The 24,400-nt window shown below is 47.8% G+C and overlaps 1 protein-coding gene across 4 annotated transcripts in view; it reads left to right on the top strand.

Moving 5' to 3' along the window:
- The window catches only part of LOC128694002 (SH3 and cysteine-rich domain-containing protein), a 1,038,081-nt gene that overhangs the window by 878,697 nt on the left and 134,984 nt on the right, over window positions 1-24,400 (top strand). For 2 of the 4 annotated variants that reach the window (XM_070090892.1, XM_070090895.1), the window contains one exon: window positions 12,598-12,716. In XM_070090892.1, coding sequence (XP_069946993.1) covers window positions 12,598-12,716 — 119 coding nt within the window. Of the gene's footprint in view, window positions 1-11,128; window positions 11,180-12,597; window positions 12,717-24,400 lie in introns of all 4 variants that reach the window. The other 2 variants (XM_070090891.1, XM_070090893.1) reach the window with 2 other exon arrangements.

Raw genomic sequence — 24,400 nt, 5'->3', positions numbered from 1 at the left:
AAAAACCTTCTTGGTTTACCTTACTGTTAAGGTAGTAACATCTTTCAGTAAGGGTAGCAACTATCCTCCTAAACTGAAGCTCTCAGGGTCATCTTTCAATGATGGTAGCAGCCGACTCTGCTTGACTCTTCATTATTTATTCATCCGTCACTCAACGTGTACCCGCCACCAGATTATTCGACGTCAATAGCCGTTTCCCAGGAGGTATCCCATGATAACACAGCACTGAGAGAACTGCGTACTCAATCTGACCCTTCAAAAGGGCGGAGGAAAAATCGCTTCATATTTAAATATCGGTGTCCCATTATCTGAATAACAAATTATCACACCATATCTGGATAGTATAACATCGCTCTATATTCTGTTACGGTATAATTCTCATTAACCTGAAACAAGCGAAGGGTTCTTGATACAGAAGACCGAGCTACCGTGCCCTTCCTTCACTCGTACCTAAAATACCTTCGACAAATCCATCTGATTCGATACGAAACGAACGAAAAAAAAACTAGAAACCATAAAATGGTAAACACAGACACATCCTGTTGTAGATTTACGAGAATTGATTAAATATCTATGGGAAGTCGAAGGGTTACACAGCCCCTTACACAGGCACTGTATAACCCTTGCTGATCTTGAGGACTACTGACCGCAAGAAGTTCATCGACTCTCTGGTGTTCCATAGCAGAACTGGTGAACGGATTTTCAAATGCACTTTCAGAAATGAACTAGTAGGAGATTTCATTTGATAAAGATCTTATAGTTTGGGTTAAATTACGTGTGTTGTGGCCTGAAAGGTTTTTTTTTTTTTCAGAGAAATGTATAATGGAAATTTTTTTATTGCAAATGGAAGGTGATTTGTATTAAATGAAATATGAAATGAAATAATGAAAGGCAAAAATTTCAAAGAAATAATATAAGGTAAACATTTCAAAGGTAGCTTCAAAGTACTGTTTAACTCGTCACTGTTGAGTCGCCTTTGCTTTGATATTTGATATCATTATCTAGGAACTAAAATATTTTAAATTTCAATTTAGTGCCTCGAATGATTCAGAAAAAAATAACGTAATGAAGTTTGGGGAATCTCTACGTGCGTGTAGGTGCAGGTGTGGGTACAAGTGTAGGTGCAGGTGTAGGTGCAGGTGTAGGTGCAGGTCCAGGCGCAGGTGTAAGTCCGGGTGTAGGTGCAGGTCCAAGTGTAGGTGCAGTGTAAGCGTAGGTCAAGGTGTAGGAGTAAGTTCAGGTGTAAGTCCAGGTGTAGGTGCATTTGTAGGTGCAGGTGTATGTGCAGGTGTAAATGTATGTATAGGTGTGCATACAAGTGTATGTATAGGTGTGCCTATAGATGCAGGTGCAGGGGCATGTGTGGGTGTACCTACAGGTGTAGGTGCATGGGTGGATGTACCTTCAGGTGTCCTTACAGGTGTAGGCGTATGTGTTGGTGTACCTACAGGTGTACGTGCAGATGTAGGCGCATGTATGGGTGTACCTACAGGTGTACGTGCAGGTGTAGGTGTATGTATAGGTGTGCATGCAACCGTATGTATAGAGGTGCCTATAGATGCAGGTGTAGGTGCATGAGTGTGCCTACAGGTGTACATGCAGGTGCAGGCTCATGTATGGGTGTACCTACAGGAGTACATGCAGGCCCAGGCGCATGTGTGGGTGTACCTACATGTGTAGGTGCATGGGTGGATGTGCCTTCAGGTGTCCTTACAGGTGTAGGCGCATGTGTGGGTGTCCCTACAGGTGTATGTGCAGGTGTAGGCGCATGTGTTAGTGCATCTACAGGTGTCTTTATAGTTGTAGGCGCATGTGTGGGTGTACCTACAGGTGCACGTGCAGGTGTAGGTGCATATATTGGTGTACCTACGCGTGTCTTTACAGGTGTAGGCGCATGTGTGGGTGTACTTACAGGTGTACGTGCATTTGTAGGTGCATGTATTCGTATACCTACAGATGTATGTGCAGGTGTAGGTGCATGTATGGGTGTACGTGCAGGTGTAGGTAAATGTATGGGTGTACCTAGAGTGTACGTGCAGGTGCAAGAACAGGTAGAGGTACACCTGTAGCAGCTACAGATGAAGCTGCAGTTACAGGCAGAGATACAGCTGTAGAAGTTACAGATGAAGGTACAGCTGCAGCTACAGCTGTAGCAGTTCTAGGTGCAGCTGTAGCAGTTCCACTTGTAGGTGCAGTTGGAGCTACAGCTGTAGCAGGGGTGAGTTACTCAGCGTCTGTCTTATTCATCTGGGCTCACCCAGGGTTCGTGACGCCAGAAATTGCTGCTAGGGAATCTTTTTGCCGAAATTACAAAAGCTCGACCATTATGGTAATGGATACTGTCTATTTATCACTGGGCTCCCTGGCTGATACAAATGAGCGCACCGCGCAAAATCTATTTCACCCAAAATTGAAAAATTCACGGATTTTTTCTTCTGCATTTAAGGTAAGAAATTATCTCCCGTGGAAGGATGTAGATTTTTCCTTGCTTAATAATATCCCCATGGGGAGATTGTGGGTCAAATGTCCGTGCGAGGGAAGCCTCGACTCATTCACAGGTGCTTACCCCATTATTCTCCCCCTAACAACTCGCCCATAAGTTTTTCCCCTGCCCCTTAAATCTTCCCCGCTCGCCCACTAAATCTCCCCTCATACCCCAGTCAATCACAAATACACAGACACCTTAATTGGTTCTTCTATCAGTAAGTTTTAAGTTTACGTTTGGAATGGATGTACTGAGGATGGTGTTCCTGTTATTGGTAGTGGGATTAGTATATAGTGAGTACCAAAGGTATTTGGAACCCTTGTCTGTGGTCACAGGCTTCCTGGGATCACTTGTCAAGTGAATATCCCAGTAAAACGATACAAAATACTCCTTGAATATCAAAGACATCTGGAACTCAGCGAGTATCAAGGGTATTTAGAATGCCACAGACAGCATGGACATTTGGAACCTCTTGGTTTAATGAGTGATGGTTTAATGATGATTGATGATTTAATGATGGTTGATGATTTAATGATGGTTGATGGTAAATAGGTTGTGTAGATTCACTGAGAATTTTCAACCTGTGCACCACGTTAACAGAAACTTCTCAGGATGTTTCCTGAAGGTGTTGGTCACCCGAAGGTGTTGGTCATCCGAAGGTGTTGGTCACCCGAAGGTGTTGGTCACCCGAAGGTGTTGGTCATCCGAAGGTGTTGGTCATCCGAAGGTGTTGGTCATCCGAAGGTGTTGGTCATCCGAAGGTGTTGGTCACCCGAAGGTGTTGGTCATCCGAAGGTGTTGGCCACCCGAAAGTGTTGGTCATCCGAAGGTGTTGGTTACCCGAAGATGTTGATCATCGTCATGAGAGCACGCTGAGGTGCTCATCTTAGTGGCACTTATTCTCTTAAGGGACAGTCTTTGTCGCACTTGATCCTCCGAGTGTAAGTTTTTCAAGGCACCTGATCTTTAAGTGTTAGTTAATGCCTTTAAGTTGAGATGTACAAGTACAGCAACCTACAATCCACCTTACCTCCATCACCGCCTCCCCATCACCACAAAACACCCTCCCCATCACCACAATACACCCTCCCCATCACCACAACACACCCTCCCCATCCCAACACACCCTCCCCATCACAACACACCCTCCCCATCATCATAGCACACCCCATCATCACACACCCCATCACAACACACCCTATCAACACACACCCATCACAACACACCCTCCCCACCACAACACGCCCCATCACAACACACCCCATCACAACACACCCTCCCCATCACCACAACACACCCTTCCCCATCACCACAACACACCCATCAACCCAGTATACATCTCCCAGGCCTGGTAGTCATTTCATTCCCATTATCATACGTAACAAGCCTATCAGGTTCAACAGTCCAATCATTCCAGTATTACTACTGGTGTGTTACAAAACCCTATCATGGCCATCTAGGCAAGCATGAATAGGAAACGCCTCTGTCCCGCGATCAATAAACGGAGGATCGAGCCTCCACCACATCTTGCACTGAATGACCCACATACGTTTACAGCTCAAAACTAATTATTTTTATTATTGCTAATATTATTATTATTATTATTATTATTATTATTATTATTATTATTATTATTATTATTATTATTGCTGCTAATATTATTATTATTATTATTATTATTATTATAATTATTATTGAAGCGCCATTTTAAAGTGTTGAGAAAAGTGAAGTTTCTAATGTCGGTAATTTCAAAGATTCGGAGATGTGGGTAACAAGAGTAATTCAAAGTTGTTTTAGAAGTGAATTCAAAGTTATTTTGGACGTGAGTGCCATAACTTTGTTACGAGGGGTCGAGGCAAACTGGCCAGGTCGTAATGCTCGTTTAAAGGTGCTCCCGAGCAGGTCGTTAAGCCTGGTCGTGCAGCAGTCGTCCTCCAGTGCTGCTGATACATTGCGTTAGTGCTATACAACAGCTGCTGACACACTGTTGCAGCAGCCTACCCACGGTAGTAGCTGTTGTAGCAGTCTTCCCATAGTAGTAACTATGTTGCAGCAGTCTAACCATGATAGTAACTGTGTTGCAGCAGCCTACCCATGGTAGTAACTGTGTTGCAACAGTCCACCCATGACAATAACTGTGTATTGCAGCTTTTCGCATTATAACAATTTACCAAATTTCCCTGCTTCTTCCACGGCACATTTGACCTCTGGAGTTCCTTCACTCGACCGCCTCGGAGATGCGCACGTGAATTCTTGAATGGTGTTGAACACTTCTCTGCTAAGTACGCAATTGTTCACGAGAGATAAAAGGATTTTTCAAAACTTTCTGACTTCCAAAGAGAATTTTAAGCGCTTTCATTTTTCCCCCCCTGTGTGACCAGAGTAAAATATGACAGTCTGTCGGTGGGTGAAGGGTAAACAACGCGGTGCGCTGCAGGCAATTTTGAGATATCAGGTTTGATAGATTTTTTAGTACTCCGTGAGTACTTGGGGGCGTGTAGTATCGGAGGTTGTCATGGGTCCGCGAATATCAGGATTCAAGCAGCGTCCCGAGTTGTCACGGTTCACAAGTCCCCAAGTACGTGCGGTGTCGGGGATTATCACGAGTTCGCGATTCCCCAGTTACGTGTGGTATCGGGGGGTTATCAGGGGTCCGCGAGTCCCCAGGTACGTGTGGTGTCGGGGTTATCAGGGGTTCTCGAGTCCCCAGGTACGTGTGGTGTCAGGGGTTATCACGGGTTCGCGAGTCCCCAGGTACGTGTGGTGTCGGGGGTTATAACGAGCTCGCGAGTCCCCAGGTACGTGTGGTGTCGGGGGTTATAACGAGCTCGCGAGTCCCCAGGTACGTGTGGTGTCGGGGGTTATAACGAGCTCGCGAGTCCCCAGGTACGTGTGGTGTCGGGGTTTATCAGGGGTCCGCGAGTCCCCAGGTACGTGTGGTGTCGGGGTTTATCAGGGGTCCGCGAGTCCCCAGGTACGTGTGGTGTCGGGGGTTATCAGGGGTCCGCGAGTCCCCAGGTACGTGTGACGTGTAGTGTCGGGGTTTATCAGGGGTCCGCGAGTCCCCAGGTACGTGTGGTGTCGGGGTTTATCAGGGGTCCGCGAGTCCCCAGGTACGTGTAGTGTCGGGGTTTATCAGGGGTCCGCGAGTCCCCAGGTACGTGTGGTGTCGGGGTTTATCAGGGGTCCGCGAGTCCCCAGGTACGTGTGGTGTCGGGGGTTATCAGGGGTCCGCGAGTCCCCAGGTACGTGTGGTGTCGGGGTTTATCAGGGGTCCGCGAGTCCCCAGGTACGTGTAGTGTCGGGGTTTATCAGGGGTCCGCGAGTCCCCAGGTACGTGTAGTGTCGGGGTTTATCAGGGGTCCGCGAGAACCCAGGCACGTGTGGTGTCGCGGGTTATCACGGATCCACGAGTCTACAGGCATGCGTAGTGTCGCGGGTTATAAAGAACATAGAGCTCAACATAAATGAGTCAGAGACCGAGAGAGACAGGGACAAAGAACCATAAAGAAATACAAATATGCTTTTTTTCCTCATTCGCAAAATCCAGCTCAAAAAAAAAAAAAACCAGTATCGAGTTTTCACGTAAATTAAATGGAACTTACACTGATGACAAATGAGTGAAATACCAGAGTCACAATATGACTCTGATTTCAGTGAGTCTCAAAACCCTGGCGACATTTCCACAATCTCTGTCTTAGTCCCCCAACCCTACTCGAAGAATCTGTTATTAGTATACCTGTGCGCTCCGCCCCAGGCCCAGGCTCGTTCAACTCCGCATTCATCATGAATTACAATAAAATATCTCGTGCCTTAAATATTCTACGAAGGAACCCGGACATATGCGCCATCCCAGGCATTAAAAGCCACCGATAAAGCCCCACTCCACAAAATTGGCAGTAGAGAACTTTAAAAAAAAACTATAGGCCGATAGTGCTAATTGTCACATTATCCAAATCTCTGAAAGGGTTTGAAGAAGCAAGACTGCCAGTCACATGAACTCAACAACTGCACAGCTCAGGGCAGCATGGCTTTAGAGCAGTCGTTCCTGCCTTCAGCAATTGCTGGACTATCACAACAGTCTTGGGCGCACTGAAAAACAAGCAGATGTAGTGTACACTGATTTTTCCACCAACTAATGTAATTATGCCTGCATGATAAATAACTGGAAAAGTGAGCAGATGGATATTTAACTACCCAACAAACAGAACTCAAAGAGTTATAGACAATGGTGAAATTGGGAGCTGCCACAGAGTAAAGTTCTGTTCTTCAAGGCACAGTATTCGCTCCCACTTGCCTTTCTCATTCTTATATTCGATATAAACAGGAACCTAAATCATACCACCTTTTCATTCTTTGCTTATGATACTAGAATTTATGAGAGTGGAATCCATCGAGGACAGACCGAAACTTCAATTTTATATAAACCAAGTCCTCCAGTGGGACAATGTCAATAACATAATGTTCAACGAGGATAAATTTCAGTTACTCCATTTTGGAAAAACAAAATGAGGAATTGAATACAGAATTGCAGTAAAAGACAAAATCGAATAATTTGAGGAAGCAAAAATTCAGTGAGAGAGATTCATGAATAACATTGTCAGAGCATCTCACATTCAAGGTTCACAACAATGACGCAAGAAAAAAATGAACTGAATAACTAGAACGGTGCCCCATTGCCTGGTGGCAAAAGCTCTTGCTTCACACTGTGAGTGTCCGGGTTCGATTCCCGGCGAAGGGGTGGAAACATTGGACGTGTTTCCTTACACCGGTTGTCTATGTTCACACATCAGTAAAATGGGTACCTGGGTGTTAGTCGACTGGTGTGGGTCGCATCCTGGGGAGAAAACTGACCTAATTTGCCCGAAATGCTCAGCAGAGCAAGCGACTTTCTATATAGTAGTATGTCACTGATGTCAGATAGGATTGTATACCTTGTACATGTACTTGTAGTAAACAAAGATATATTATTATTCAAAACACGAGATGCTGAGCTCATGATGATACACTTTTAAGTCACGTGTTCTCTCTAGGCTGGAATATTGCTGCATACTAATGGGCCTTCAAGACAGGAGAGAAATTGCGGAGCTGGTAAACGTACAGAGAACCTTCACTGCTCACATAAACTCTGTCAAGCATTTGAACTGCTGAGAAAGCTTAAGTCCCTTTAACTGTACTCCGTGGAACATATGAGTGAAAGATGCATCTTGATGTACACCCTAAAAAATCTGGAGGGATTGGCTCCTAACTTGCACACTGAAATCATTCCATATGAAAACATGAGGCTAGGTAGAAGGTGCGAAATATCTCCAATGAGAGGTGGAGGCGCTGAGTACGCTGAGAGAACTCAGTAACTGTTAAAGGACCAAAATTTTTCAACACCCCTTTTTCATACTTAAGGTGAATTACCACCAAACCCCACCCCTGGCTGTCTTCAAGAAGACAGTCTATTCCCGAACAGCCGGGCTTTGATGCATAACGTATACTGTTTACGGCTGGTACCAGCAGCCTATTTAATCAAACCAACAACGGCGAGGCCTGGTTTGGGACCGGGGCCACGGGAGTGGTGACCCGGATATACTCTCCAGGAAGACTTCCGGTAGTGTTGCGGGTTATCGTGGGCCCCCGAGTACCAGAATGCGTGTAGTTCACTGGTTTTCACGGGGTGCGAGAAATACTCTCGCCTAATGGGCAGACATTTTTCTTCTAGAACTCCGGCAGGGAGTCACGACGCTCCTACACAACACAGATAATGGTGACGCTTTCAGCATATTAATCTGCAGAGAGCCACATATTAGTCGAAGTTAACATGCAAAGACGGGAGGGGAAAAACTTCATTTTCTTTACCCCCCCCCCAAGTCTAAGTCGCTGTGTTACACGATGGTACTTCAGGCAGAACTGACGCGTCTGTCTTTCTCCCGTCCGTCTGTCTAGTGTGTATGCGTCTTGTCTCTCCCGTATATCTATCCCGTCAGTCGTTTTTCTTACGTCTTTTTTTTCCCTTATCTCTTTCTCTTATCTATCTTTTATATGTCCTTTTTTCTTGCCTTCCACCTCTCCTTCCCCCCATCTCGCCTGCCTTCCTCCTGTCAGTGTTTTTCTTCTCTGCCTTTCTCTTTCTCTCGTCTGCCCTCTTGCTGCCCTCTTCAAGAATGCCAAGTGCCTAATAAATAAGGCTGAGGAAGGAAAGAAGCAACATATTTACGATCGGAACTTAGGAAAAGGGGAAAGAGAGAAACTAAGATAGAAATAGAATATGGAAAATTATGGCCATAATAAAGACTGTAGGTTGTATTAGCCGTTCCGGTATCACTGTGTTAGTTTACGCTGACTGGGACTCTTTATGACTCTATTAAAGAAGTTAATACAAACCTTCCAAAAGAATCACTTTAAGTCTGCATTAAAATGGAATATGCACAAATTTAGAGTAATTAGAAGACGTGTTTCTAAACATAAAGACTGCTCTATCTTATTTGCCACAGAGCCGACATCGAGCACAGCCTAAGAAGGGAACAAAACTTTACGAAGTTCCTGGAGAGCGAAACATTGCCGCAGTTAAATGTCACATTAATTGCGCCTCCGACCTTTTACTTAACAAGTGAGTGGGGCTTCAAAATCAGTAGATTCTACTGAAATACATCCTTAAACCTCAATGGTTTGGGTGGCCCGCTTCATACCTATGAGCTTAGAGGAAAACAGGCTATTAAAAAGAAACCGAGATACTAATAATGGCTATAGACTCTGAAGAAATAGATTGTTACTTATAACGAAATCACTACTGGCAATTACATATGCAATATTGAACACATCATTATAATCAGTAATAGTGTACATAAAGGATGAAATAGCTTACATTGTCAAGAGTGTAATTGAGGCCGAAGTGAGGGCTGACCCAGGGCAAGGTCGGCGAGTGAAAGAAAATAATAAGGAAAAGAAACACCAGGTGAATCACGCCATGAGTTAGGAAGCTGGATAATAGGTGGCGTTGATATTCACGAACCTAAAAGCGTAGAGTAACAAGGGGCAAGAACCACTGGCATTCATCCTAATGTAACTGTTAACATTTTAGTGTACTCTTTTCTTTCACTGTAAGCAGTCTACAGGTTTCTCTTGTTCATTTCAAGAGTTATTATCTTTGTTAGGTGAAGTTAGAGGTCTTCTTGTAAAGAGCCGAAGGTCCTTTGAAAGAATGAGAGTAGGGATGATTTTTGTAAATTATTCCTGCTTATTTAGGCTACAGAGCTGTATAGTCCTTGTGGCTTAGCGCTTCTTTTTGATTATAATAATAATTAGGCTACAGAGTTTCTTTGATGGTATGTTATCTGTTTCTTAGACATCTGCAAATTATAATGCTTTGATTCAGAACGCCAACAGTTTGAGACTGAAATTTAGTTCTTAGTTTGTCTTTCTAAGGCATAAATATCTTTCGATATTTTGGAAACAGTTCACTTCAATTAAAAAAAAGATATTGAGCGTAACATTTGCAGTTAGAGAGAACTCAGCGTTGTTAGACTCTCTCGGAAGATGCTAAAGAAGTGGTGTGGTGAAAGGCTGTTAAAACAGCGTTGTTAGAAGCTCTTGAAAGTTCATTACAGATTCTTGAATGCTGTTAATTTCTTCACAGCTGCTGAAGGTTTTATGAAGTTCTTCGAGGATTTTGAAAGATGTTAAGAGGTTCTTGAAGGCGAAATCTTCTTGGAACATTGTTAAACTTTTTTAATGGTTAAAAGATGAGTCCTGAGGATAGGCTGGCACTCTCAGACTAGGACTCCTGGTTGTTGCTCTGGCCTGTCCAGGTGTTGATTGTAGGTTGTAATAAATGTGAGAGTTCCTGCCTCCCTGATAATTCCCAATGGTTCACTATCTGTGAAAAATTAACTATCTTAGCGCTTCTCGAACTTAGATTTCTCAAATTCTAAATATTAACTTTGACAGCTTTATCAGATAAATTGATTAAGTTTGAACATACAGGTTCTGATTAGAAATTATTACAAGTTTTCACCGAAAAAAAAATTTAATGGTATTTCTACAATATTTTATTTTTGAAACCAGAAATCAATATAGAGGTAACAAAAATATTACACCAACCTAGAGTTATTCATTATATAAACTATAGGTAATTAATATAAACAGTTATAAACCCACAAAATAAAGGTAGCAGTAATAGGAAAAAGCTACCGGAGCTTTGAGATGTAGTTACCCCGCCACAGTGCGAGTGCTCCAGCGGATGAAGCAACTCCCTTCACATGTCTTAACTAGCAGTGCGCTAACTGCTTATCCAGGTGGACACTCGGGTACTAGCGGAACTTAAACCCCCTTAATAAAGTTTGACCTCAGGGAGGGATAAGGGCTGCTGAGCAGGTAGCCCCCCCAGTCATCATAAGACTGTACTGTGACCTCAGGGGTGCTTGTGGGCCACTGACTGAACAAGTAGCCCTCAGTCACCCCCAAAATCACTCAACAGCATTGGCAGGATTGCACGAATGCATGACTTTAAGCATGTTTCACTTTCTCTTTCTCACATTGTGCCGGCGTGACGAGGTTCAGAGAGAGTCCTATGAGGAAAACACTCCCAAGTAGTATATTGTGTTTAGGGACCTCTTCCCAAGGGTTGTACATAAGAGAATATTTTTAAATTTCAAGCGGACCCCCCGAAGCTACGCCGTACGACCAGCGCCTCGCCAGGTATCTCAGGTGTTAATCCCCATCAACGTCTTGTTTTCTTAGCCTTGGGATTGTTGACGGCGAACCATCTAGGTTTATAGTATGCCGCCAGAAATATATATTTTTTGTGATTACGCACCGTGATCCCTAGTGCCCCCCTCCCCCAGAATGTTGATCCCCCAACCCCTGCCCTCCCCCTCTAGAGATGATTGCTCATATGCTATGATTGATCAGAAACCCTCCCCCGTTCCTCCATGATTGGTGAGATACTCCCCCTCTCCCTTCCATGCTCTATCCTCAATGATGCTAAATGTGTCCCCGTAATCTCCTCAGTAAAGCATCACTTGTAGTAGTTGTCCCTCTCGTCTGTAGTCATGACTTGTTCTGTCTCTGGTGTTCAGTAATGCACAGCAACAGCGCCCACTCTGTAGTTATAGTCAACATTTACCTTTATTTTACAAAAACTCTTCTTTTTGCAGCATTGATCAGGGCCATTTACCTAGCTCCTTTCCTTAGCGTGTAGAGGAAGACGCCGTCATCATGGCCCCTGCGCTCCGTCGCACGTACGAGACCCAGACTAACCCACTAAGACCTTTATCTAAGCATCTTCTGCTCATGCAATAATAATTCAATAAGGTTTCCCCAAAAATAAAAGGTCTTCTCGCAGTCCAAGTCTCGGACGTCGAAGGAAAACTGGTTAACCGGTCTTCTTTTATTGCAACACTTTATTTTTCTGCTCATATTATGTGAGATTCGCTCTGTCAAATTTTCATGTGTTTTTTTATATTGAATATATTATAATATATGTCTGTGTGTTTATATGTAATTATGATCATTTTCAATTTTCTTAGAAAAAATAATGAAGCAAATAGTATTAGTCTATATATTTTAATAATTTCATATGAATGTTCTTGTGCTATCTACAGTAAATAGTCCACATAACTATCTCAGACTACTTTGAATAGATTTCTTTCAATTACATTTAGGCAACCCAGTTTCTGGCTAATTTTAAACTTAATTACCACAGCCATGAACAATATTCTCTGTTTTTTTATGCGCATGAGATTACTTTTTTCAGTTTTAAACAATCATAAATTTAGTGGTAATATCTGAGAGGTATAGTTCTTAATTGAAGCATAATTGACTTGTCCATCTGCATTCACATTCAACTGAAGAATCAAAGTAATGAATTACAGTAGACGCCCCATGATGACGTAGAGTACACCCAGCACCAAGTTCTCTAACAGTATCCCCTCCCAGAACCTCACTGAAGCTGCTCAACTAGCCTATTGCACATTGCAGTTGCACTGATACAATTCAATCTTAGACTCGAACCAATTTCTTTTTCTTCTGCCATTTCTGCACAAGTACTTGGGAAGGAGGCTACGAGCTTGACTGGTGAAGAACAGGCCACTTACTCCCTTTCTCCCCCATCATGCTTTTAACAGAAAGAACGCGCGAGAGAAGGAGAAGGACGCGGCGGCCATGTTTGAAACAGCACATATCTTCCAAGAGTATACGTACAAGAAGATCACAGCGTGTGATGTCTGTCACCAGATCCTCAGAGGTAAGCTGCACCCGTCTTCCTTTCAGTATTTACAAGGGTTAAAAAAAAAGTTAGTAAATAGTGTAAATAGTGGTAAAGAATCAAATTAATCAAAAGATTAATCCCTTTCAGAGACTAATCTCTTCGATGAATTAATTTCTTTTATTTTATACTTTATTTTCGCCTTGATGCCGGCGAAACACTGGAAAAAAATTATTTGCAACGAAGAATAATTGTTGGAAAAAACCTCAATATGCAAAACTTGGATATTTTATTTCGGTCCCAAGACCGAAAAGTTTCCAATAAAAATGTCCCAGTGTCTTTGTTTACCTAATAAAATAACCTTTATACAGGGAATTGAAGCCATTTTGTTACATAAAATCAAGACCAATTTGTTTTCTTTGTTAAGTCTTCCCTTACGGTGAGTCACCTTGCTGTGTTGGTTACCCCTCAAGGAAGGTTCCTTGATGTTGGTGAGGGGCTCTTGATTTAGGGAATTGGATCTGTGCTCCAGTTCCCCGAATTAAGCCTGAATGCCTTCCACATCCCCCCCCAGGCGCTGTATAATCCTCCGGGTTTAGCGCTTCCCCTTGATTATAATAATTGCTGTGTTGGTGTGGTTGTTACTGTGTTGGTGTAGTTGTTGCAGTGTTGGTGTGATTGTTACTGTGTTGGTGTGGTTGTTGCAATGTTGTTGTGGTTGTTACTGTGTTGGTGTGGTTGTTACTGTGTTGGTTCGGGTGTTGCAGTGTTGTTGTGGTTGTTACTGTGTTGGTGTGGTTGTTGCTGCGTTGGTGTGGTTGTTACTGTGTTGGTGTGGTTGTTACTGTGATGTTGGTTTGGTTGTTACTGTGTTGGTTCGGTTGTTGCAGTGTTGTTGTGGTTGTTACTGTGTTGGTGTGGATGTTACTGTGTTGGTGTGGTTGTTGCTGTGTTGGTTCGGTTGTTGCAGTGTTGTTGTGGTTGTTACTGTGTTGGTGTGGCTGTTGCTGTGTTGGTTCGGTTGTTGCAGTGTTGTGGTTGTTACTGTGTTGGTGTGGTTGTTGCTGTGTTGGTTCGGTTGTTGCAGTGTTGTTGTGGTTGTTACTGTGTTGGTGTGATTGTTGCTGTGTTGGTGTGGTTGTTATTGTGTTGGTGTGGTTGTTGCTGTGTTGGTGTGGTTGTTACCGTGTTGGTTTGGTTGTTACAGTGTTGTTGTGGTTGTTACTGTGTTGGTGTGGTTGTTGCTGTGTTGGTGTGGTTGTTACTGTGTTGATGTGGTTGTTACTGTGTTGGTTTGGTTGTTACAGTGTTGGGGTGGTTGTTGCTGTGTTGGTGTGGTTGTTACTGTGTTAGTTTGGTTGTTGCAGTGTTGTTGTGGTTGTTACTGTGTTGGTGTGGTTGTTACTGTGTTGGTGTGGTTGTTACTGTGTTGGTGTGGTTGTTACTGTGTTGGTTTGGTTGTTACAGTGTTGGTGTGGTTGTTACTGTGTTGGTTTGGTTGTTACAGTGTTGGTGTGGTTGTTACTGTGTTGGTTTGGTTGTTGTAGTGTTGGTGTGGTTGTTACTGTTGGTGTGGTTGTTACTGTGTTGGTGTGGTTGTTACTGTGTTGGTGTGGTTGTTACTGTGTTGGTGTGGTTGTTGCAGAGTTATTGTGGTTGTTACTGTGTTGGTGTGGTTGTTACTGTGTTGGTGTGGTTGTTACTGTGTTGGTGTGGTTGTTACTGTGTTGGTGTGGTTGTTACTGTGTTGGTTTGGTTGTTAGTGTTATTGTGGTTGTTACTGTGTTGGTGTGGTTGTTACTGTGTTGGTTTGGTTGCAGTGTTGGTGTGGTTGTTATTGTGTTGGTGTGGTTGTTACTGTGTTTGGTTGTTGCAGTGTTGTTGTGGTTCTTACTGTGTTGGTGTGGTTGTTACTGTGTTGGTGTGGTTGTTACTGTATTGGTGTGGTTGTTACTGTGTTGGTGTGGTTGCTAATGTGCTGGTGTGGTTGTTACTGTGTTGGTTTGGTTGTTACTGTGTTGGTGTGGTTGTTACTGTGTTGGTGTGGTTGTTACTGTGTTGGTGTGGTTGTTACTGTGTTGGTGTGGTTGTTACTGTGTTGGTGTGGTTGTTACTGTGTTGGTTTGGTTATTACTGTGTTGGTGTGGTTATTACTGTGTTGGTGTGGTTATTACTGTGTTGGTGTGGTTGTTATTGTGTTGGTTTGGTTACTGTGTTGGTGTGGTTGTTACTGTGTTGGTGTGGTTGTTACTGTGTTGGTTTGGTTATTACTGTGTTGGTTTGGTTACTGTGTTGGTGTGGTTGTTACTGTGTTGGTGTGGTTGTTACTGTGTTGGTTTGGTTATTACTGTGTTGGTTTGGTTGTTACTGTGTTGGTGTGGTTACTGTGTCGGTGTGGTTGTTACTGTGTTGGTGTGGTTGTTACTGTGTTGGTGTGGTTGTTACTGTGTTGGTGTGGTTGTTACTGTGTTTGGTTATTACTGTGTGGGTGTGGTTATTGCTGTGTTGGTGTGGTTGTTACTGTGTTGGTTTGGTTACTGTGTTGGTGTGGTTGTTACTGTGTTGGTGTGGTTGTTACTGTGTTGGTTTGGTTATTACTGTGTTGGTGTGGTTATTACTGTGTTGGTGTGGTTGTTACTGTGTTGGTTTGGTTATTACTGTGTTGGTGTGGTTGTTACTGTGTTGGTGTGGTTGTTACTGTGTTGGTGTGGTTGTTACTGTGTTGGTGTGGTTACTGTGTCGGTGTGGTTGTTACTGTGTTAGTGTGGTTGTTACTGTGTTGGTGTGGTTGTTACTGTGTTGGTGTGGTTGTTACTGTGTTGGTGTGGTTGTTACTGTGTTGGTTTGGTTATTACTGTGTTGGTGTGGTTATTGCTGTGTTGGTGTGGTTGTTACTGTGTTGGTTTGGTTATTACTGTGTTGGTGTGGTTGTTACTGTGTTGGTGTGGTTGTTACTGTGTTGGTATGGTTATTACTGTGTCGGTGTGGTTACTGTTTTGGTGTGGTTGTTACTGTGTTGGTGTGGTTGTTACTGTGTTGGTTTGGCTATTACTGTGTTCGTGTGGTTACTGTGTCGGTGTGGTTGTTACTGTGTTGGTTTGGTTATTACTGTGTTGGTTTGGTTGTTACTGTGTTGGTTTGGTTATTACTGTGTTGGTGTGGTTATTGCTGTGTTGGTGTGGTTGTTACTGTGTTTGTGTGGTTGCTACTGTGTTGGGGTGGGTGTTACTGTGTTGGTTTGGTTATTACTGTGTTGGTGTGGTTACTGTGTCGGTGTGGTTGTTACTGTGTTGGTTTGGTTATTACTGTGTTGGTTTGGTTGTTACTGTGTTGGTTTGGTTATTACTGTGTTGGTGTGGTTATTGCTGTGTTGGTGTGGTTGTTACTGTGTTGGTTTGGTTATTACTGTGTTGGTGTGGTTGTTACTGTGTTGGTGTGGTTGTTACTGTGTTGGTTTGGCTATTACTGTGTTCGTGTGGGTGTTACTGTGTTGGTGTGGTTGTTACTGTGTTGGTGTGGTTGTTACTGTGTTGGTGTGGTTGTTACTGTGTTGGTGTGGTTGTTACTGTGTTGGTGTGGTTGTTACTGCGTTGGTGTGGTTACTGTGTTGGTGTGGTTGTTACTGTGTTGGTGTGGTTGTTACTGTGTTGGTGTGGTTGTTACTGTTGGTGTGGTTGTTACAGTGTTGGTTTGATTATTACTGTGCTGGCGTGGTTGTTACTGTATTGGTGTGGTTGTTACTGTGTTGGTGTAGTTGTTACTGTGTTGGTGTGGTTGTTACTGTGTTGGCGTGGTTGTTACTTTGTTGGTGTAGTTGTCAGTGTTGGTGTGGTTGTTACTGTGTTGGTGTGGTTGTCACCGTGTCGGCCTAGTTGTCATCGCATCAGCCTGGTTGTCACCGTATCAGGCTGGTTGTCACCGTGTTGGTGTGGTTTGAGCGGCATTGCAAGCTTAGGATTTCTGACCAGCAAGAAAGTTTTGTTCCCTCCAAAATTTGTGCAGTTTATCACCAACAACTTGGTACAGTTCGTTGTTATGCTTCGCACTGCCGTTAATGGCCTTTTGATGCCGCTACCGCCACGGCGTCCATTGCGTGCCTTAAAGAATTTGTTTTAGAGTAAATTCTTGCTATTTTCTCTAAGAGTATTCATTCCTGTGTATTGATACTGATTTCTGTGTTGGCACCTTAGTTCTGGTAGCTAATACTGGTACTGCCAGTGTGTTGGTACTTAAATCTGGTAGCCAGGACTGGTACTGCCGGTGTTGCTATCTTAGTTCTGGTAGCTAATGATGGTACTGCCAGTCATGGTACCTTAAATGTGGCAGCAAGGACTGGTACTGCCGGTGTTGGTACCTTAGTTCTGCTAGCTAATACTGGTGCTGCCGGTGTTCGTACCTTAAATGTGGTAGCCAGGACTATTACTGAAGGTGTTGGTACCTTAGTTCTTGTAGGTAATACTGGTACTGCCGGTGTTGGTACCTTAAATGTGGTAGCCAGGACTGGTATTGCCAGTGCTGGTACCTTAGTACTGGAAGAGCTGAAAAATCCATGAAAACGTTAATAATTTACAAAGTACAGAGAGAGAGAGAGAGAGAGAGAGAGAGAGAGAGAGAGAGTTTATTGCTACGTCTTGTCGTGCATATCGTTAGGTGAGGAGAATTTGCATAAATATGTGTTAAGAATACCTGGGACTCAGGAATGTGGCTGGGACATTTGCAGCCCCCGCCATGTCTAGTGGAGGACTAGTGGGGGTTAGCAAGGGGTTTGTGGGGCTAGCAAGAGAGTGCGGGGCTAGCAAGAAGTGTGTCGGGCTAGCCAGTGGTGTGTGGGGCTAGCAAGAGATGTGTGGCGCTACCCAAGGGTATAGGCTACCCAAGAGTGTGTGGTGCTAGCCAGGGGTGTGTGGTGCTTACCAGGGATATGTGGCGCAAGCCAGGGGTGTGTGGCGCTTGCCAGGGATATGTGGCGCAAGCAAGGGGTGTGTGGTGCTGCCCAAGGGTGTGTGGTGCTATCCAGGGATATGTGGTGCTATCCAGGGATGTGTGGTGCTAGCCAGGGGTAGGTGGTGCTAGCCAGGGTTGTGTGGTGCTAGCCAGGGGTGTAGGCTAGCCAGGGATATGTGGTGCTAGCCAGGGGTGTGTGGTGCAACCCAGGGGTGTGAGTGTGGTGCTAGCCAAGGGTGTGTGGGGATAGCCAGTATGTGGTGATAGCCAGGGGTGTGTTGTGATAGTCAAGGGGGTGTGGTGCTAGCCAGGGGTGTGTGGTGCTAGCCAGGGGTGTGTGGTGCTAGATAGAGATGTGGGTGCTAGCCAGGAAGGAGGTGTGCTAGCCAGGGGTGTGTTGCGCTTGTCAGGGTTGTAGACTTCCCAAGGGTGTGTGGTGCTAGTCAAGGGTGTGTTGTGCTTGCCAGGAGTGTGTGGTGCTAGCCCGGGGTGTGGAGCTAGCCAGGGGTGTGTGGTGCTAGCCAGAGATGTGGGGTGCTATGCAGGGCTGTGGGGTACTAGCCAGGTGTGTGGTGCTAGCCAGGTGTGTAGGCTACCCAAGCATGTGTTGTGCTGGCCAGGGGTGTGTGGTGCTAGCTAGGGGTGTGATGTGCTAGCCAGGGGTGTGCGGTGCTATCCAGAGGTGTGCGGTGCTAGCCAGGGGTGTCCGGTGCTAGCCAGAGGTGTGTGTGGCGCTGGCCAGGGCTGTAGGCTACCAAAGGTGTGTGGTGCTAGCCAAGGGTGTGTGGTACTAGCCAGGGTGTGTGGTGCTTGCCAGGGGTATGTGGTGCTACCCAGGGCTGTGTGGTCCTAGCCAGGGGTGTGTGGTCCTAGCCAGGGGTGTGTGGTCCTAGCCAAGGGTGCGTGGTCCTAACCAAGGGTGTGTGGTCCTAGCCAAGGGTGTGTGGTCCTAGTCGAGGGTGTGTGGTCCTAGCCAAGGGTGTGTGGTCCTAGCCAAAGGTGTGTGGTCCTAGCCAAGGGTGTGTGGTCCTAGCCAAGGGTATGTGGTCCTAGCCAAGGGTTTGTGGTCCTAGCCAAGGGTGTGTGGTCCTAGCCAAGAGCGTGTGGTCGTAACCAAGGGTGTGTGGTCCTAGCCAAGGGTGTGTGGTCCTAGCCAAGGGTGTGTGGTCCTAGCCAAGGGTGTGCGGTCCTAGCCAATGGTATGTGGTCCTAGCCAAGGGTGTGTGGTCCTAACCAAGGGTGTGTGATCCTAGCCAAGGGTGTGTGGTCCTAACCAAGGGTGTGTGGTCCTAGCCAAGGGTGTGTGGTCCTAACCAAGGGTGTGTGGTCCTAGCCAAGGGTGTGTGGTCCTAACCAAGGGTGTGTGGTCCTAGCCAAGGGTTTGTGGTCCTAGCCAAGGGTGTGTGGTCCTAGCGAAGGGTGTGTGGTCCTAGCCAATGGTGTGTGGTCCTAGCCAAGGGTGTGTGGCCCTAGCCAAGGGTGTGTGGTCCTAGCCAAGGGCGTGTGGTCCTAGCCAAGGGCGTGTGGTCCTAGCCAAGGGTGTGCGGTCCTAGCCAATGGTGTGTGGTATTAGCCAAGGGTGTGTGGTCCTAGCCAAGGGCATGTGGTCCTAGCCAATGGCGTGTGGTCCTAGCCAAGGGTGTGTGGTCCTAGCCAAGGGTGTGTGGTCCTAGCCAAGGGCGTGTGGTCCTAACCAAGGGTGTGTGGTCCTAACCAAGGGTGTATGGTCCTACCCAAGGCTATGCGGTCCTAGCCAAGGGTGTGTGGTCCTAACCAAGGGCGTGTGGTCCTAACCAAGGGTGTGTGGTCCTAACCAAGGGTGTGTGGTCCTAACCAAGGGTGTGTGGTCCTAGCCAAGGCTATGCGGTCCTAGCCAAGGGTGTGTGGTCCTAGCCAAGGGCGTGTGGTCCTAACCAAGGGTGTGTGGTCCTAGCCAAGGGTGTGTGGTCCTAGCCAAGGCTATGCGGTCCTAGCCAAGGGCGTGTGGTCCTAACCAAGGGTGCGTGGTCCTAACCAAGGGTGTGTGGTCCTAACCAAGGGTGTGTGGTCCTAACCAAGGGTGTGTGGTCCTAGCCAAGGGCGTGTGGTCCTAATCAAGGGTGTGTGGTCCTAACCAAGGGTGTGTGGTCCTAGCCAAGGCTATGCGGTCCTAGCCAAAGGCGTGTGGTCCTAACCAAGGGTGCGTGGTCCTAACCAAGGGTGTGTGGTCCTAACCAAGGATGTGTGGTCCTAGCGAAGGGTGTATGGTCCTAGCCAATGGTGTGTGGTCCTAGCCAAGGGTGTGTGGTCCTAGCCAAGGGTGTGTGGTCCTAGCCAAGGGTGTGTGGTCCTAACCAATAGTGTGTGGTGCTAGCCAAGGGTGTGTGGTCCTAGCCAATGGTGTGTGGTCCTAGCCAAGGGTGTGTGGTCCTAGCCAATGGTGTGTGGTCCTAGCCAAGGGTGTGTGGTCCTAACCAGTAGTGTGTGGCCCTAGCCAAGGGTGTGTGGTGCTAGCCAAGGGTGTGTGGTCCTAGCCAAGGGTGTGTTGTCCTAGCCAAGGGTGTGTGGTCCTAGCCAACAGTGTGTGGTCCTAGCCAATGGCGTGTGGTCCTAACCAAGGGTGTGTGGTCCTAGCAAAGGGTGTGTGGTCCTAGCCAAGGGTGTGTGGTCTTAGCCAAGGGTGTGTGGTCCTAGCCAATGGTATGTGGTCCTAGCCAAGGGTGTGTGGTCCTAACCAGTAGTGTGTGGTCCTAGCCAAGGGTGTGTGGTCCTAGCCAAGGGTGTGTGGTCCTAGCCAAGGGTGTGTGGTCCTAGCCAAGGGTGTGTGGTCCTAGCCAAGGGTGTGTGGTCCTAGCCAGTGGTATGTGGTCCTAGCCAAGGGTGTGTGGTCCTAACCAGTAGTGTGTGGTCCTAGCGAAGGGTGTGTGGTCCTAGCCAATGGTGTGTGGTCCTAGCCAAGGGTGTGTGGTCCTAGCCAAGGGTGTGTGGTCCTAGCCAAGGGCGTGTGGTCCTAGCCAAGGGCGTGTGGTCCTAGCCAAGGGTGTGCGGTCCTAGCCAATGGTGTGTGGTATTAGCCAAGGGTGTGTGGTCCTAGCCAAGGGCGTGTGGTCCTAGCCAATGGCGTGTGGTCCTAGCCAAGGGTGTGTGGTCCTAGCCAAGGGTGTGTGGTCCTAGCCAAGGGCGTGTGGTCCTAACCAAGGGTGTGTGGTCCTAACCAAGGGTGTGTGGTCCTACCCAAGGCTATGCGGTCCTAGCCAAGGGCGTGTGGTCCTAACCAAGGGTGCCTGGTCCTAACCAAGGGTGTGTGGTCCTAACCAAGGGCGTGTGGTCCTAGCCAAGGGCGTGTGGTCCTAACCAAGGGTGCCTGGTCCTAACCAAGGGTGTGTGGTCCTAGCCAAGGGTGTGTGGTCCTAGCCAAGGGCGTGTGGTCCTAACCAAGGGTGTGTGGTCCTAACCAAGGGTGTATGGTCCTACCCAAGGCTATGCGGTCCTAGCCAAGGGTGTGTGGTCCTAACCAAGGGCGTGTGGTCCTAACCAAGGGTGTGTGGTCCTAACCAAGGGTGTGTGGTCCTAACCAAGGGTGTGTGGTCCTAGCCAAGGCTATGCGGTCCTAGCCAAGGGTGTGTGGTCCTAGCCAAGGGCGTGTGGTCCTAACCAAGGGTGTGTGGTCCTAGCCAAGGGTGTGTGGTCCTAGCCAAGGCTATGCGGTCCTAGCCAAGGGCGTGTGGTCCTAACCAAGGGTGCGTGGTCCTAACCAAGGGTGTGTGGTCCTAACCAAGGGTGTGTGGTCCTAACCAAGGGTGTGTGGTCCTAGCCAAGAGCGTGTGGTCCTAATCAAGGGTGTGTGGTCCTAACCAAGGGTGTGTGGTCCTAGCCAAGGCTATGCGGTCCTAGCCAAGGGCGTGTGGTCCTAACCAAGGGTGCGTGGTCCTAACCAAGGGTGTGTGGTCCTAACCAAGGGTGAGTGGTCCTAGCCAAGGATGTGTGGTCCTAGCCAAGGGTGTATGGTCCTAGCCAATGGTGTGTGGTCCTAGCCAAGGGTGTGTGGTCCTAGCCAAGGGTGTGTGGTCCTAGCCAAGGGTGTGTGGTCATAACCAATAGTGTGTGGTGCTAGGCAAGGGTGTGTGGTCCTAGCCAAGGGTGTGTGGTCCTAGCCAAGGGTGTGTGGTCCTAGCCAATGGTGTGTGGTCCTAGCCAAGGGTGTGTGGTCCTAACCAGTAGTGTGTGGCCCTAGCCAAGGGTGTGTGGTGCTAGCCAAGGGTGTGTGGTCCTAGCCAAGGGTGTGTTGTCCTAGCCAAGGGTGTGTGGTCCTAGCCAACGGTGTGTGGTCCTAGCCAATGGCGTGTGGTCCTAACCAAGGGTGTGTGGTCCTAGCAAAGGGTGTGTGGTCCTAGCCAAGGGTGTGTGGTCTTAGCCAAGGGTGTGTGGTCCTAGCCAATGGTATGTGGTCCTAGCCAAGGGTGTGTGGTCCTAACCAGTAGTGTGTGGTCCTAGCCAAGGGTGTGTGGTCCTAGCCAAGGGTGTGTGGTCCTAGCCAAGGGTGTGTGGTCCTAGCCAAGGGTGTGTGGTCCTAGCCAAGGGTGTGTGGTCCTAGCCAGTGGTATGTGGTCCTAGCCAAGGGTGTGTGGTCCTAACCAGTAGTGTGTGGTCCTAGCGAAGGGTGTGTGGTCCTAGCCAATGGTGTGTGGTCCTAGCCAAGGGTGTGTGGTCCTAGCCAAGGGTGTGTGGTCCTAGCCAAGGGCGTGTGGTCCTAGCCAAGGGCGTGTGGTCCTAGCCAAGGGTGTGCGGTCCTAGCCAATGGTGTGTGGTATTAGCCAAGGGTGTGTGGTCCTAGCCAAGGGCGTGTGGTCCTAGCCAATGGCGTGTGGTCCTAGCCAAGGGTGTGTGGTCCTAGCCAAGGGTGTGTGGTCCTAGCCAAGGGCGTGTGGTCCTAACCAAGGGTGTGTGGTCCTAACCAAGGGTGTGTGGTCCTACCCAAGGCTATGCGGTCCTAGCCAAGGGCGTGTGGTCCTAACCAAGGGTGCCTGGTCCTAACCAAGGGTGTGTGGTCCTAACCAAGGGCGTGTGGTCCTAACCAAGGGTGTGTGGTCCTAACCAAGGGTGTGTGGTCCTAGCCAAGGCTATGCGGTCCTAGCCAAGGGTGTGTGGTCCTAGCCAAGGGCGTGTGGTCCTAACCAAGGGTGTGTGGTCCTAACCAATTGTGTGTGGCCCTAGCCAAGGCTATGCGGTCCTAGCAAAGGGCGTGTGGTCCTAACCAAGGGTGCGTGGTCCTAACCAAGGGTGTGTGGTCCTAACCAAGGGTGTGTGGTCCTAGCCAAGGGCGTGTGGTCCTAATCAAGGGTGTGTGGTCCTAACCAAGGGTGTGTGGTCCTAGCCAAGGCTATGCGGTCCTAGCCAAGGGCGTGTGGTCCTAACCAAGGGTGCGTGGTCCTAACCAAGGGTGTGTGGTCCTAACCAAGGGTGAGTGGTCCTAGCCAAGGATGTGTGGTCCTAGCCAAGGGTGTATGGTCCTAGCCAATGGTGTGTGGTCCTAGCCAAGGGTGTGTGGTCCTAGCCAAGGGTGTGTGGTCCTAGCCAAGGGTGTGTGGTCATAACCAATAGTGTGTGGTGCTAGGCAAGGGTGTGTGGTCCTAGCCAAGGGTGTGTGGTCCTAGCCAAGGGTGTGTGGTCCTAGCCAAGGGTGTGTGGTCCTAGCCAATGGTGTGTGGTCCTAGCCAAGGGTGTGTGGTCCTAACCAGTAGTGTGTGGCCCTAGCCAAGGGTGTGTGGTGCTAGCAAAGGGTGTGTGGTCCTAGCCAAGGGTGTGTTGTCCTAGCCAAGGGTGTGTGGTCCTAGCCAACGGTGTGTGGTCCTAGCCAATGGTGTGTGGTCCTAACCAAGGGTGTGTGGTCCTAGCAAAGGGTGTGTGGTCCTAGCCAAGGGTGTGTGATCTTAGCCAAGGGTGTGTGGTCCTAGCCAATGGTATGTGGTCCTAGCCAAGGGTGTGTGGTCCTAACCAGTAGTGTGTGGTCCTAGCCAAGGGTGTGTGGTCCTAGCCAAGGGTGTGTGGTCCTAGCCAAGGGTGTGTGGTCCTAGCCAAGGGTGTGTGGTCCTAGCCAAGGGTGTGTGGTCCTAGCCAGTGGTATGTGGTCCTAGCCAAGGGTGTGTGGTCCTAACCAGTAGTGTGTGGTCCTAGCCAAGGGTGTGTGGTCCTAGCCAAGGGTGTGTGGTCCTAGCCAAGGGTGTGTGGTCCTAGCCAAGGGTGTGTCGTCCTAGCCAAGGGTGTGTGGTCCTAGCTAAGGGTGTGTGGTCCTAGCCAAGGGTGTGTGGTCCTAGCCAAGGGTGTGTGGTCCTAGCCAAGGGTGTGTGGTCCTAGCCAAGTGTGTGTGGTCCTAACCAAGGGTGTGTGGTCCTAGCCAAGGGTGTGTGGTCCGCCAAGGGTGTGTGGTCCTAGCCAAGGGTGTGTGGTCCTAGCCAAGGGTGTGTGGTCCTAGCCAAGGGTGTGTGGTCCTAACCAATAGTGTGTGGTCCTAGCCAAGGGTGTGTGGTCCTAGCCAAGGGTGTGTGGTCCGCCAAGGGTGTGTGGTCCTACCCAAGGGTGTGTGGTCCTAGCCAAGGGTGTGTGGTCCTAGCCAAGGGTGTGTGGTCCTAGCCAAGGGTGTGTGGTCCTAGCCAAGGGTGTGTGGTCCTAGACAAGGGTGTGTGGTCCTAGCCAAGGGTGTGTGGTCCTAGCCAAGGGTGTGTGGTCCTAGCCAAGGGTGTGTGGTCCTAGCCAAGGGTGTGTGGTCCTAGCCAAGGGTGTGTGGTCCTAGCCAAGGGTGT

Source organism: Cherax quadricarinatus, chromosome 33 (genome assembly GCF_038502225.1).
Source record: "Cherax quadricarinatus isolate ZL_2023a chromosome 33, ASM3850222v1, whole genome shotgun sequence".
Lineage (NCBI taxonomy): Eukaryota > Metazoa > Arthropoda > Malacostraca > Decapoda > Parastacidae > Cherax > Cherax quadricarinatus.
Note: the sequence above shows the minus strand (reverse complement) of the source record. Positions and strands in the feature narration are given on the sequence as shown.